Source organism: Sphaerodactylus townsendi, linkage group LG07 (assembly GCF_021028975.2).
Source record: "Sphaerodactylus townsendi isolate TG3544 linkage group LG07, MPM_Stown_v2.3, whole genome shotgun sequence".
Classification (NCBI taxonomy): Eukaryota; Metazoa; Chordata; class Lepidosauria; order Squamata; family Sphaerodactylidae; genus Sphaerodactylus; species Sphaerodactylus townsendi.
In genome coordinates, this window is record NC_059431.1 from 19439750 (window position 1) to 19454584 (window position 14835).

Genomic DNA, 14835 nt, shown 5'->3' on the forward strand with positions numbered 1-14835 from the left:
TCATCTTTGTGGTGTCTCCAACTGTTGAGTGTAGCATGAATGGCATATAACAAAGGTTTAGTACCTTCAAAATATCTCACCAGTACTCACATAAACACAAATATCTCGAAGTAATACTAAGCATCATGTTTATTTTCAAAAAATGCTTTAAAAAATGAGATGGCAAAGAGTAAACAGAGATGTAGATTTACATAAACAGGGCAAAGCAATGTTTGGAAAATGTACACGCTAGTTCTTATTTATTGCACTTTTTAATATATCGACAAGGCATTTTTAAAAATGTTTTTCACACAAAGGTTATATTTTATATAAATAATGGTGTCACTGTACAGTATCATACAAGAAGTGGTGCATCACAGTTTAAAATAACACACAAATGTCAGCTTGGTTCACCCAGTTAGTTGTTGAGGCGGTAACCCTGTGTTTGGATGGGACCACTGCAGATTGCAGGAGGTAGATCATGTAACCGAATGCTTCTGGGACAGAAGGGTTCTCTGTATGTAGAAAACTGATTTGTTAGGGAAAGGGCTGGAACACCATCTTTTTCCATAACATTCATGTGCAGGCAATGCTTTATTTTTATTTAATGAAGAAGCTTTCCGTTACGTAATCCGCCCACCTATAGTCTACTTGGTACAGTCCACATACAGGTTTTCTACCTTACCTGCAATTTGGTGATCAAGGCTTGTAATTCTGGTTTCTTATGGAAGTTCTTATCTTTATTTTTCATATACTGCTACAAATCACCTTCCTGAACTTGAAGGATGACATTTGTAACACATATAAGGTGGATTTTCTGTTATGTGAAGAACGTGTCACACTCCACGCAGATTCTGAGAATTGAAGATTTAAGCACAGCTCTCTAGAATCATCAGAAGTTCTCAGTTTTTGGCACGAACCAATGTATGTTGATGAGCAGTTATCATTAAAACAAAATTCAAAGTTCAGTAGTAAATGCTGAACAGTTATGAGACAGCCACACAGCATTGATACCCAAAACAAATCAACTTGGCAACACAAATGCTATCTTTACCATGGCTTTAAAATATTATGTGATAAACCACTGAATAATCTCTCTTCTTGTGTAGCCCTGTTTGTCAAACACAGCAGATGGGAAACACAAGACAGTCTGTAAACAGCACAGATATGTTCAGACTAATTTCTATGCAGTGCCTTGTCTTCCAGAATAAGAGTCTACAAAACTGTATTACACATCTCTTTCTAAATGTATGCAGTTCACGGCAGTGAATGCTTTTACAAAATATCTCCCTATTTTAAATTCATCTTGATTCAGAATGAAGGCATTTACATGCGGTCAGGATTTAACAAACTGTGTTGGGAAGATGCCGCGGGTCTTTTAAAAAAAAATCACCACTCAAACATGTTGACAATTTCATAAAATGCCATTCCTGTACAACCACGTATTCAATCACTGTTTCCTAATGGTCCATCATACTTTGGCGGAGCTATACATGTGTGCTCATTAAAGGGACATTGCTTTTTGCAGACCATAGCTGCACCCCATAGCTGCTCATGTCCCATCAAACCTACAGTGCTGGAGGGGAAAGAAATCATAGCTACCTACAAGTTTTCTCAAGGGGATAGTTAAATGTAGCATTGTTGGAACAATTAAGGAGAGAAACTGTTGATAAGGCAGGTAGTGAAAGATGGAACTGACCAAGGCTGTTGGAAGAGGAGGGGTGAAGTCTACCCATATCTCCCCATGCCTATGAAATCTCACAGGCCTTTAAAGCTGCATTCTTGTTAGCATTACCAAGATGCAGCATTACCAAGAAGTAGCATTCAAGGTGGGACCCTGCTGCTAGGAAACGGTGTGTTATTCACTGCTCCCTGTTGCATTTCACAATGCGCACTGTACGGCCTGTGCTTTTGCACACAGGAACTGCTCTAGAATCTTTGTTTTTAGTGCAGAGGTCAAAAACAGGAACTGCTCTAGAATCACTGCTGTTACCGAATTGATCACTTGCTTAATTTTTTTTAGTGCCCAGGTAGTGGTGGTATACAGAGTCCTGGGGTCAGTGAAATACTAGCATTGGATCTAGTCAATATTCACATTCTGTGCAAGATTTTTCAAAAAATTTTCTTTAAGCTGGATAATTCAGTTTTTCCCCCTTAGAAAGAGACGCAGAATGTCCTCTCTGCAACCACTCTTAAGATGGTAATGGAGAAAACAGTCCAAAACTTCACTAAACTGCACGCTTTAAGCAACTGGCAAGTGAATCGTGAATGTGTGTAAACACATAAAACAATTCCTGTATATGCAGGATAAGACTGGAATGGCTTGAGATAGACTGTAAATACAGGAGCTATTTGCAAAAGTTTACGGAGCATCAACGGCATTAACGAGAGCTGGAATTTCGAATCTATCCCTGATCATTTTAAGGCAAATAGGAAGAAAATTAATTTCTCCTTCATTTATTAAGAATGACGATTTTGTTTTGTTTTGTCACCTGAGGATTCAACCAGGTTAGTTTTTAGGAAAAAAAAATAAATCTTTGTAACCCTGTGCCTACAATACCATATACATCAGTCAAAATGACACATCAATGTGTTCAGAGAATGTGTCACAGATTGAAGGTCAGTGTATTTTGGTTCTCTAATAAGTATTATGTATATAAGCGAATTTTTTTTTGTAGTGACCTATGAAATACAAGCACACAGCCCAGAGAATAGTAGTCATGGACTCACAAACAGCTCAGGGCTACTGATGTGGAATGACATCTTCATCAAAAGACTTATCTGGCAAGTTCAGTGGAGCCCAATAACTAAGATTCTGGTACAGAAGTGCGTCATACACGTGCTGCTGCTCCAAATAGCAGCAAGCACAGAATATGTTGGCACACAGATTTTATGGTTTCAACTCAGTATGGCAGATCTAAGGGCCATAATTCGGCATCTTTACTGACAAAAATCCAGTAAGGAGATAGATGCAGAACTGCTTTTGAATACAATTTGCTGGAAATATGGCCACTTGGAACATACCGAGTACAGAACCCCTCCTTTGGCATTCAAAAGTTGAACGAGGCAAGCTGTGTACCTCTTTTGGAGTCTTCTTGGTATTTAAACAAGGTCTCTTCCTTTATTCACTCCACTGTAGTTCTGTTAAAGCAACCTGAAGAAAAATTTGGCTTTGTTTTAATGAACTGAGCATACAGAAGTTGTGGGTGCCGAGCAAACCTAACACATTTCCCTGATATTGAAAATAAATAGAGCACCAGTTCTTCTGACAAGCAGGTCATCTAATCTATAGTTAATTAGCTTCAGGCACCATGATTGAAAACTTCTGATTCAAGCTCTGAATAGTCATTTGTTACACTCAGAGAATCATTGTGGTTAGAGTACTCTGTAATTCTGCTCTTGCGGTCAGGAATCCTCATGACTGGCGAGGCGGGGTGGGGGGGAGAGGCAAAGAGGGAGGATAGCTGTCTCCACTACTAGAGCCATTCCTCTGGAAGAACTGTTAGGAAAGAGCCCAACTGGGCCAGTCCCACTGAGATTACTCCCAATACTTTCCTACCTTTAACAAATTATCATGTCCTGAGATCAAAATCGCAGTCAAACTAGAAAAATCACAAACAGGAAGCAATAGTTTCCACTCCTGACTTGCAAAGTACAACTCTGCAAAGGATGGGTATGCCACAAGTAGTTTCCAGAGGGAGAAAAATCCTCCAAAAGTTTCTCCTAAATGAATGTCAGTTGTAAAAAGCATGTCTTAGGCACCCAAACTCTGCAGCTGTGATCACCACTAAATAGAAATCCCATAGAGCAGAGGTGTCCAACTCTGGAGCTTCAGATGTTAATAGACTACAATTCCCATTGGCCCCTGTTGATTGGTCATGCCAGCAGGGGCTGAGAGGAATGGTAGTCCACGAACATCTGAAGCATTAGAGTTGGACACCCCTGCCATAGAGGATCCTGACTCGTGATCCTCCTGGCTCTGCAGTGTCTGGCTCTGACTCACAGCCGCATTCAGTGGCCTCAAGCAGAGGTCTTTCCCAGGCTTGATCTTTGTGGTCCTGTAACCCGAGATGCCAAAAAGTGGCACCTGTGGAACTGTGTGTGCAGAGCCGACACACTAGCCTTGAGCCAGGGGCCCACCACGCATGATGTGCTACTGTACTGTTTGGGCCATCCAAACATAACACCCAAATCTTACAATGGCAGCTGGGAGAAACCAGATATAATTTGCTTTTTATATACATATTACTGAGCTTTCCCATGCAACCTACACAAAGTACCATCTATGTGTTTCCTATAGGATAAGGACAAAGTGAACACGTAGCCAGTAATTCATTCTCCAATGAGACGCGGTCAGAGACTCAAGTTCTGCTTAGCAGTCGCTTCCTCTGACTCCTCAGCCTTTGCCCCAAAGTCAGAAATGTGTGAGGGTAGCTGTGGTTGCTCAGGTGATGAGGCAAACGCATCCTGCTTATGTTCAAAGAGACTCTCTTCCCTTCACATGTTCCCAGGCAGATTCCAAGGCTGAGGCCCGGCTTGAAGTAAGCCAACCAATAACTTTGCTTTGGTCGGTGCCCACACAGATGATGAACCGGAACTGGAGAAGGTGATTTGGATGGCCATTCAGCCAACAGGGAAAATATGTGGCACTTTGATGTCTCTCATCCCAGTGGGAACAAGTAGTATCAGGGAAACGTTGCATCTTGTCGCTCCTTTGCTGACTGGGACGTTCCGACAAAAGCACTCGCTCACTGAGTCTTCTGAAAGGTAGGTATCAGCTACCTGACAGCGTGGAAGGGTGCACTCAGAAGGCGCATTTTAACGTGTCAATGGTGCTCACATCATAGAGGCTGATGCTTTCTGATAAGTAATTGCACTGGTCCCTCTGGGACAGATTTAATGATATTCCATGCATCATAATGCAGGAGTCCGAGGAGGGATTTCCCACCAATAGCAAGAATTTCATCACCGACGTCCAGTTTCCTAGCTTGTTCTGCAGCGCCACCTATTGGGAAAGGAGTGGAAAGCAGAATGACACAAAAAGTTTCAGATCATGCCAAAACAAGGGTGTAACTGTAATACCAACTCTGGCCCTTTCTGCATGAGCCAATAAAAGTGGGGGAAAGACGGGTTACATGAACCCATTCTTGCCCCGACCGCTTCGCACAGCTGACTGTCCCATGGACAGCCAGTGTGTGGGCCGGTGTGCACGCCTTCGCACGAGGGTGCGTCACTGTTGTTCTTCTCTGCCGGATTTCCCCCCACTGCCTGCCTGCGAAGCACTGCCTGCAAAGGACAGCACAGCACAGCTTTGCAGGCAAACAGGACTGACACCGCCCCCACCCCCACCCCCAGGCCAGGATACAGCCCTTTTTCCCTGTGTGGCTCCACAGATGGGACCCAGGGAAGGAGTTTTCGAGAATCGCATTATGTGTGATTCTCTTGCTTTAGCATGGCTCACAGCCGCGACTGTTCACTCGGCTGGTGGCTGCAAGCCGCGTTAAAACAAAAAACCCCGCACATAACATGATTCTCGAAAAACCCTGATGGAGGGAGGGGAAACGCAGAGCAGATCTACATTAGGATCAGGCTCCGTACGAAGTTCCCCCCCAACCCAGGTGTTATCCTGGTTTAATTGCCCCAGGTGGAAAGGACCTCTATTATACAACAGGACATGGAGAAGCAGTAGCTAGGTAAATCCCTTGTAGCAAGATGACACAGGAGTCATGTAGCACCTAGAAGTCATACCTGTTTCTCTAATTTTTCAGGAAAACCTTTCATGAAGGGAATAGGGTTATAGTTAATGTCTACGACATTTCATGCAGCTTTTCATTGCTTTATTCATTGCCTTATAGTGGTTAAGAGCCAGTGACTCTAATCTGATGAACTGGGTTTGTTTTCTCACTCCTCCACATGAAGCCTGCCGGGTGACCTTGGGCTGGTCACATTTCTTTCAGAACTGTCTCAGCACTACTTACCTTATAAGGTGTCTGCTGTGGGGCAAGGAAGGGAAAATGAGTCTGTAAGCCCCCTTGAGACTCTTTACAGTTGAGAAAAGTGGGGTATAAATCCAAACTCTATATACTGAACTTTCGTCCCTTTGTTTGTTGCACGAATTATACTGTTCTGTTTGCATTGTTCTTAAATGTGTGATCTGCCTTCAATCTCAGTGAGAAAGGTGGACTATGAACAAAGTAAATAAGTAACTACCCAGGCTGCTTTCAATTTCATAGAATCATAGAGTTGGAAGAGACCACAAGGGCCATCTGGTCTAACCCCTTACATCAGTGATGGCGAACCTTTTCGAGACCGAGTGCCCAAATGGCAACCCAAAACCCACTTATTTATCGCAAAGTGCCCACACGGCAATTTAACCTGAATACTGAGGGTTTAGTTTAGAAAAAACGGTTGGCTCCGAGGCGTGCATTACTTGGGAGTAAGCTTGGTGGTAGTCGGTGGCTTTGCTTTGAAGCAATTGTGCAACTCTTCCAACGGGTGAATCCTGACCCTAGGAGGGTTTACTCAGAAGCAAGCCCCATTGCCAGGAATCAAGCTTACTCCCAGGTAAAGGATCGCGCTTTAGTTCTTCGAATGAAAATCAGTGGGGTTTGGCAGCATTTATCAGGGTTATTGACACTGCTTCCCCAAAACTAGGTCTTAGGTTTAATGCTAATAATCGAGCCCAGCGGCCCAGGCCAGCCTAGATGTGTGTGTGTGTGGGGGGGGGAGTATCCTGTTTGCATGTGCCCACAGAGAGGGCTCTGAGTGCCACCTCTGGCACCCGTGCCATAGGTTCGCCACCACTGCCTTACATGCAAGAAGATACAATCAAAGCACCACTGACAGATGGCCATCCAGCCTCTCTTAGGTGGACATAAATATCTGCCCTTAACTGCTACACCAAGTAGGCTCTCGAGGAGGAGGAGGAGGAGGGGGGGGAGGGAGAGAAATTTGGATTTATACCCCACCTTTCTCTCCTGTAAGGAGACTCAAGGTAGCTTACAAGCTCCTTTCCCTTCCTCTCCCCATAACAGACACCTTGTGTGATAGGTGTAGGCTGGCTCTACACCAATTCTGCTACAATAAAATAACAAAAAGGTCTTGTGGCAGTTTAAAATCCATCAGCATACTTTTCCTTCACACCTGCAGCATCTCTATTGGAGGACTGAGTTGGGGGGGGGGGCATGAACTAAGAACATAACAAAGAGCCTTCTGGATCAGACCAAAGTCCATCTAGTCCAGCACTCTGCTACTCACAGTGGCCCACCAGATGCCTTTGGGAGCTCACATGCAGGATATGAAAGCAATGGCCTTCTGCTGCTGCTGCTCTTAAGCACCTGGTCTGCTAAGGCATTTGCAACCTCAGATCAAAGAGGATCAAGATTGGTAGCCATAGATCGACTTCTCCTCCATAAATCTGTCCAAGCCCGTTTTAAAGCTATCCAGGTTAGTGGCCATCACCACCTCCTGGGGCAGCATATTCCAAACACCAATCACACGTTGCGTGAAAAAATGTTTCCTTTTATTAGTCCTAATTCTTCCCCCCCAGCATTTTCAACGTATGCCCCCTGGTTCTAATATTGTGAGAAAGAGAAAAATTTCTCTCTGTCAACATTTTCTACGCCATGCATAATTTTATAGACTTCAATCATATCCCCCCCTCAGACGTCTCCTCTCCAAACTAAAGAGCCCCAAACGCTGCAGCCTCTCCTCATAAGGAAGGCGCTCCAATCCTTCAATCATCCTCGTTGCCCTTCTCTGCACTTTTTCTATCTCTTCGATATCCTTTTTGAGATGTGGTGACCAGAACTGAACACAGTACTCCAAGTGCGGTCGCACCACTGCTTTCCATAAGGGCATGACAGTCTTTGCAGTTTTATTCTCAATTCCTTTCCTAATCATCCCCAGCACAGAGTTTGCCTTTTTCACAGCTGCCATGTGTGACAAATGCCTGTATTTGGGAAGTTGTTTCAATTGAATGACAGCACAGAAACGGTTAATCCCTGCCCGGTCCTGATTGGCTGAGGGGAATTGCCCGCAGGTTGAAAAAAAAGAGGCAGCAGGGGTGCTGAAGGGGTGGTTGGGTTTGGTGGTGTTCTTGGGGGAGAGTCCCAGGAAGGGAGACTCTGAGAAAGGGGTCTGAGTCTGAAAACCCTCTTGAAAGGGCTAAAAAGAAATAAAATTTGGGTGACCCTAGAAACATGTCACTGGGAGATCTCCCAGATATCGCTGCAGGGAAGCACCTGAAGTAGACTGGACAGTGTTGAAGTGGAAGACCAGCTTCCTGAGGGAAAAGCTGTGATCCTTCTTGGTTTAAGCTAGTGGACACGGGGATGCTAGGCAGGGACCCAAGCACCTCACCTTTGGGCTTAGGACCATATGAGAGCCTAAATACTGGAATGCCTATACATACTTCTGCTTTTCATTATTTGCTTATTTGTTCCTCATCCCTATCAGGGGAAGTTTAGCTTTAACGTTCATTTAATAAAATCTTTTGGTGCTGTGCTATAATGCAATACAGGCTCTGGTGCTGATTATTCTAGAGGTCCTCAGAGGAAAAAGGGGGAATAAATTCTGAAGAGATAGTTCCTCTGTTTTGGGACTTGTGAGAAAAGGGGAATCCTTTTCTTGCTTTCCTCCCTAACCCCCCAGCCTGTGGGGGAGGGGGGTGTACGCCTCACCATGCATTGAGTTGACATTCCTATGGAACTATCAACGAAGACGCCCAAATCCCTTTCCTGGCCTGCGACTGATAGCACTGACCCCTGTAGCATGTATGTGAAGTTTGGATTTTTTGCCCCTATGTGCATCACTTTACACTGCACAAGACTGGGGATGCAAAGAGTCAAAGTTGAAGTAGCTGAGAACTGAGAGTGGGGGACAAAGAGAGGTCTGGATGGTCTCTCATTTGAAAGCACTAAACTCAGAGTTGGTGGAGTTTAATGTATTGTCGAAGGCTTTCACAGCCGGATTCAACTGGTTCTGGTGGGTTTTCCGGGCTGTGTGGCCGTGGTCCGGTGGATTTTGTTCCTAACGTTTCACCTGCATCTGTGGCTGGCATCTTCAGAGGCGTATCACAGAGAAAAGTCTGTTTCAGCCCGGAAAACCCACCAGAACCAGGTGGAGTTTAACTTTGCCAAAACCCTTTCCCCAAAGTACCTTTAAATATTCTTTTAATAACCAAAGGCCTGTCTCCAGAAAGAGACGCTCTTCCTCCATCCAGGCTGAACCCCAAGCCAGCAGAAGTCTTCAAGAGTTCAATGCAGATAGTATCGCTCGGCTCTCCGGCTGTACCTTCAACAAGGAAAACAACAACAGGCAGAGCACTTACTACAGATGATGGAGGCTTAAACAGTCACCAACACTGGCAAATCACGCCAGAAGAGGGCAGAACAGTCTTCAGCAAAGGAACACAGACTGACTTACTACCCATCCCTTAGGGAGACATAAATTAAAATTCCCAGTCTTTCCTTTCCCATGTTATTTCCATTCCTAGGAACTAATAAGCAGCCCATTGTAGTTTTGGGATTGCTTTATTCTTTTTTTAGGTATTGGCACAGATCTCTGGTGACTAGTATGATTTTATTTATTTACTTGATTGTTATGCTAGCCTTCCTTTTTGGGGCTCAGGGCAGCTTCCAACAAGATAATTGCAAGATAATGTACAAATCCAAATATACTTCTGACTCCAGAAAAGAAGCTATTAAATGTTCGTCTTTATTACGTTGCTCATAGCCCAGCATCTGAGACGCCTGATCGAATATCCAGCTGATCAGAATGGAAACTGACCAACTCAGTTTCACATGAGCTACCCTTGGCCTGGGATATCTACCTTATGATGACTCCTTGAAATTCTCTTTCAGTTCCTAAAGAGTTCAAGTCAACACTCAAGTGTATTTTCAACTGCTTTGTCCAATTGTACAAAAGCACAGAATGAAATAACATGAACCATATGATGCTTTTTCCACCCACTGGTTTTTCAGCAGAGAGAATTCATTCCAGCTGCTGCTGTACCGACACGTTACCTGTTCTCCTTTCCATAGCCGCATCCAAGGTCTGCCTGCCAGGAGTAGCTAGTTCAGGGCGGGAAGAAGACATCTTTTCTCTGGCTTTCTCCTTCCTGATGACGACGACGGCGTATCTGTGGAGCCTTGCCTGGTGAAGCGCATTCAGCACATCCCCGTGCACAGAACCCGCAAAACAAATACCATTGATGGAAAGGATGAGGTCTCCACGATGAATTGTTCCTTCCTGGGATGCCACCCCCTTTGAAAACACTCGATGGACCTGCAAAAGGAAGCATCATTACGAATGAAACCTGTTGACAAATGTAAAGCATTTTTAGTTAACACTTAGTGGCTCAGAGTAATAAGCTGCAGTACTGGAGTCCAAGCTTTGTTCATGACCTGAGTTTGATCCTGACGGAACATAAGAACATAAGAACAAGCCTGCTGGATCAGACCAGAGTCCATCTTGTCCAGCACTCTGCTACTCGCAGTGGCCCACCAGGTGCCTTTGGGAGCTCACATGCAGGATGTGAAAGCAATGGTCTTCTGATGCTGCTGCTGCTCCCGAGCACCTGGTCTGCTCAGGCATTTGCAATCTCAGATTAAGGAGGATCAAGATTGGTAGTCAGAGATCGACTTCTCCTCCATAAATCTGTCCAAGCCCGTTTTAAAGCTATCCAGGTTAGTGGCCATCACCACCTCCTATGGCAGCATATTCCAAACACCAATCACACGTTGCGTGAAAAAATGTTTCCTTTTATTAATCCTAATTCTCCCCCCCAGCATTTTCAATGTATGCCCCCTGGTTCTAATATTGTGAGAAAGAGAGAAAAATTTCTATCAACATTTTCTACCCCATGCATATTTTTATATCCCCCCTCAGACGTCTCCTCTCCAAATTAAGCGTCCCAAACACTGCAGCCTCTCCTCATAAGGAAGGTGCTCCAATCCCTCAATCATCCTTGTTGCCCTTCTCTGCGCTTTTTCTATCTTTTTGATATCCTTTTTGAGATGTGGCGACCAGAACTGAACACAGTACTCCAAGTGCGGTCGCACCACTGCTTTATATAAGGGCATGACAATCTTTGCAGTTTTATTCTCAATTCCTTTCCTAATTATCCCCAGCATAGAGTTTGCCTTTTTCACAGCTGCCATGCATTGAGTTGACATTCCCATGGAACTATCAACTAAGACGCCCAAATCCCTTTCCTGGTCTGTGACTGATAGCACTGACCCCTGTAGCATGTATGTGAAGTTTGGATTTTTTGCCCCTATGTGCATCACTTTACATTTTGCTACGTTGAACTGCATTTGACCCCATATGTCCCCCTGGGCAGTACACCCCTGCATAGGAGCCAGGCGAGTTTCAATGAAAGGGAAACCCATACACAAGGTGCCACTACTAAAAAGTCCTGTCTCTGGTTGCCACCGCACTGCACCCTTGAAGGTAGAGACTCAGTGAACATCTTGTGAAAGAGTTCTTAACTAGTGGCCTGAACAATACAAGAGGAAGCAGTCCTTATAAAATTGCAAGTTATTACTCATTGGTAGAAGAAAAGGCTAACTTGATCTCATTTTCTATTGTAATGGATTAGTTTAGATTGGCTTGTTTAGACAGCCTGGGCTGTCCAGATCAGCACACAAAACTCTTAGTGTGTGTGTGTGTAAAGTTGCCTTCAAGTTACAGTCAATTTATAGCAACCCCTGATGGGGTTTTCAAAGCAGTCATTAAACAGAGGCGATTTGCTATTGCCTTCCTCCACAGAGTCTTCCTTGGTGGTTTCCCTTCCAAGTACTGACCCTGCTTAGCTTCCAAGAGCTGATGAGATTGAGCTATACTACATGATTCCACATTCCAATTTTTGCTGATCTCCCCCTCTCATTGAGGGAACAGGGTGGGGCCTCACTGGCTGCGAGCAGAACAAGAAGGTGGGAAAACCCTCTTCCTAAAACCTTGCTCTACTCACAGTGGATCCAGTCCAATTCATTGTATATACAACATATACATCCCCTCATTGTTGATATTTCCCAGCATGTGTATATTCTGAACGTCAAACACCATATTACTCAAAAGGAAGATTTAGAAAAAATTCCTACATGGACATAAGGCATCTGGCTGGAAAAGACCAAGCCACCTGGAAATTCACCAACAGCACGTGAATGGCAGTGGCATAGCGCCCAGCGGGCGGGGAGTGGCCGTCTTGCACCGGGCGCATGCCAGTGCGGGTGCATGGCGGGGGCATGGGCATTCTGGGGGTGTTCCAGGGCGGGCAGGGGTGTGGCAGGGGCCCCGGACACAGTTCCCCCTCGCTATGGCTTTGATGAAGGAAACAGTCGCTCTTTTTCTACCATCTGCTATTCAGAGGTTTACTGCCTGAGAACCTGGTGGCTCCATGTAGAACATTAATCTTCCTGTGGGAAAGTGGCAGGCATATTACATATTTCTATTCCTGTGCAGGACAATGAGTTTCTATGTAGGAAATGATAATTCATGAAGGTACTCAGGGCTAAAGTTATGGGCAGATGGCCATAAGGAATGTTGGGCTTGGGAAATATATGGTTCCTCAGCTACTATATTCAAAGCTGAACAACCAGAATAGGGTTCCAAAGATGGCTCTTTCCTGTGGTACCATCAGCCTTCAAACAGCCCTCAGAGAACGCTCTTTTTAAAATAAAAAATAGTTCATTCTAATACAATTTTACAAGGGTTTGTGCCTGGTGGACAGAGTATGAGAACTGGCTTGGTTCTGTGATGTATTCTTCTCTAGGCTATTTCTCAGCTTTGTTTTCTTTAGGAAAGAATGTTTCTGCCTGGCTATATTACTTTATCTAAATGGTAGCAGGGCAGAATTTCTTCCCCCATTCATAGTGGGAGGACCGTTGCCCTAGAAAGCAGACCAAAGAACTCAGAGGTGCTTTCTGTGAGTCTTCTGAACAAGACACTCCTTATTTGTTAAAACTAGGAGTGTACAGAGTCATGGGAAGAGGGAATTTTGGAAATCCCTCCTCTCTCCCCTCCAGAATTCTCTGTTCAAAGGGATTTGAGCAGGCGGATTGATGGAGTCCTATTTTTCGGCATACAGCGGGGGGCGGGGGCACTGTGTAGAAAATCTCTGCCTTGTTTGAGGGTGCTCCAGTTTTGCTGCCTTTGTGATTACAACAGAGTCAGTCATTCTACTATTAGAATGAGTGATTCCTCCCCCCCACCACCACCACTCCAGAAGGGTGAGTGAATAGGAGAGAAGCGAGGCATGCCCTAGTATTGTTTCATCCATGGGAACACAGTCCTTCTGCTCTCAGGAAACAATATAATGGGGGGAAAGTCCTCTATATTAAAAGCATTTGGAATGTCAAACAGTACTATAAGCATGCACAAACATGCACAGTTTTTTGCAATATTTTGAGGCCAGATTCCCAAAACGGTCTGGAGGCACAAGATTTTCCCCTCTAATGTTAACTGTGATGGTTTACAAAATCAGTAGGCATGTACTGAGACGAGCTTCTGCATACCTGAAGGCTCCCAAGAAATGCAGAAGAATACACGTGACATGACCCCCTTCTCTGACCACTCACTAAGGGGAAGGGGAGAAGGGGAGAGTTTACTGACCCCATCCCTAACTTCATGTGGTCATTAGCTCGTGAGCATATGAAGAAAGTTTTTGTGTGTCCCCTCCATCCTCCTGATTAGCAAAATCTGGAAAGCAGAGCTGTTTATCACAAGAAAGCAACATATGCAAGGCCGAACCACCTCACTTCCACCAGAGGTGGGATCCAGCAGGTTCTCACCAGTTCCCGAGAGTGGGTTACTAATTATTTGTGTGTGCCGAGAGGGGGTTACTAATTGGGTCTGCTTTTCCGTTAGAAATTCCATTAGGTCCAAAAATCATAAAGTCCTGTTGTTTCCTATGTGGCTGGTTAGCGAAGGTAGAAAACGGGATAATTCTCCCTGTTGGGCTGTTTTAAAAACATGTTTTAGAAATATGGTAAAGTTCCTTGTTTAAGGAAAGTATCCTTCTTTTGATTTCTAGAAACAAAATTAAGTATTTGAAAGTATTAAGTATTTGACTGGCAGTCAATTAGAGGAGAAGTAGTTGTTTCTGTTGGCAGTAGACGATAGAACTTGCTATAATGAGTTTAAATTATGGACAGAAAGATACCAGCTGGAAATTAGGAACTTTTTTTACAGTAAGAGTTTTTTACAGTAACAGAGAAATTATTAATGCCCCGCCCCCGGAATGCCCGGCCACGCCCCCGTCGTGCCCCGCCCAGCCCCATTGGCACTACGCCACTGTTTGAATCCCACCACCATGGGCACCTGTTACTAAAAATTTTGGATCCCACCACTGACTTCCACACTCCAAAGACAATCCCTCTACAAAAAGACTCATCTCTCCACAAAAAGAATCCTACTCCCCAGAAAAATTCCTGTTGAGGACTGAACATACTTATAGTTCCTAAGAATGTTGACAGCAATTGACAGTGAGATTTTTTTTTTAAGGGAGGGAAATGGCAGGATAGGTGAAAACTGGAGTGGTCAAACCCCAGAAATAAGGGTGGAAGGGGAGATAAGAGTGGTTTATTCTCCTCCCTCGCCAGCTTGTTTAGTTGTAGCTGAAGCGAAGCCAGCCTGGCCTTGCAAACGGCCTAGATGAAAATCCACCTGGAAATGCCAAGATTCATGTGGCCTCATTGTAAACGGTCATGAAAACAGAGACAAGCACTTAGGATTCAAAGGATGTTATTTCATTCATCTGTTTCTCCAGGCATGTGACGGTTTTCTCATGGCACCCAACTCACAGTGTGGGGGTTCCCACGATAAGGGTGTGTGTTAAGATGCTCACTGGGTTTC

At 44.5% G+C, this 14835-nt stretch overlaps 1 protein-coding gene and 1 long non-coding RNA gene across 8 annotated transcripts in view; one reads left to right on the forward strand and one right to left on the reverse strand.

Annotated features, from left to right (window-relative positions):
* Nucleotides 1-14835, forward strand: part of LOC125436304 — a 62293-nt gene that overhangs the window by 26697 nt on the left and 20761 nt on the right. Inside the window, exon 1 of one of the 2 annotated variants that reach the window (XR_007245044.1) lies at nt 4715-4746. The exons of the other annotated variant lie outside the window; for it this stretch is intronic. This is a non-coding gene — a long non-coding RNA (uncharacterized LOC125436304). Of the gene's footprint in view, nt 1-4714; nt 4747-14835 lie in introns of those variants that run through there. 2 annotated transcript variants of the gene reach the window in all.
* PDZD2 (PDZ domain containing 2) overlaps nt 112-14835 on the reverse strand; it is a 309977-nt gene continuing 295253 nt past the window's right edge. For all 6 annotated transcript variants that reach the window (XM_048503183.1, XM_048503184.1, XM_048503180.1 and 3 more), the window contains 3 exons: nt 10005-10266; nt 9139-9273; nt 112-4984 (listed from right to left, as the gene is read on the reverse strand). In XM_048503183.1, coding sequence (XP_048359140.1) covers nt 4821-4984; nt 9139-9273; nt 10005-10266 — 561 coding nt within the window. In that variant the 3' untranslated portion in view covers nt 112-4820. The remainder of the gene's footprint in view (nt 4985-9138; nt 9274-10004; nt 10267-14835) is intronic.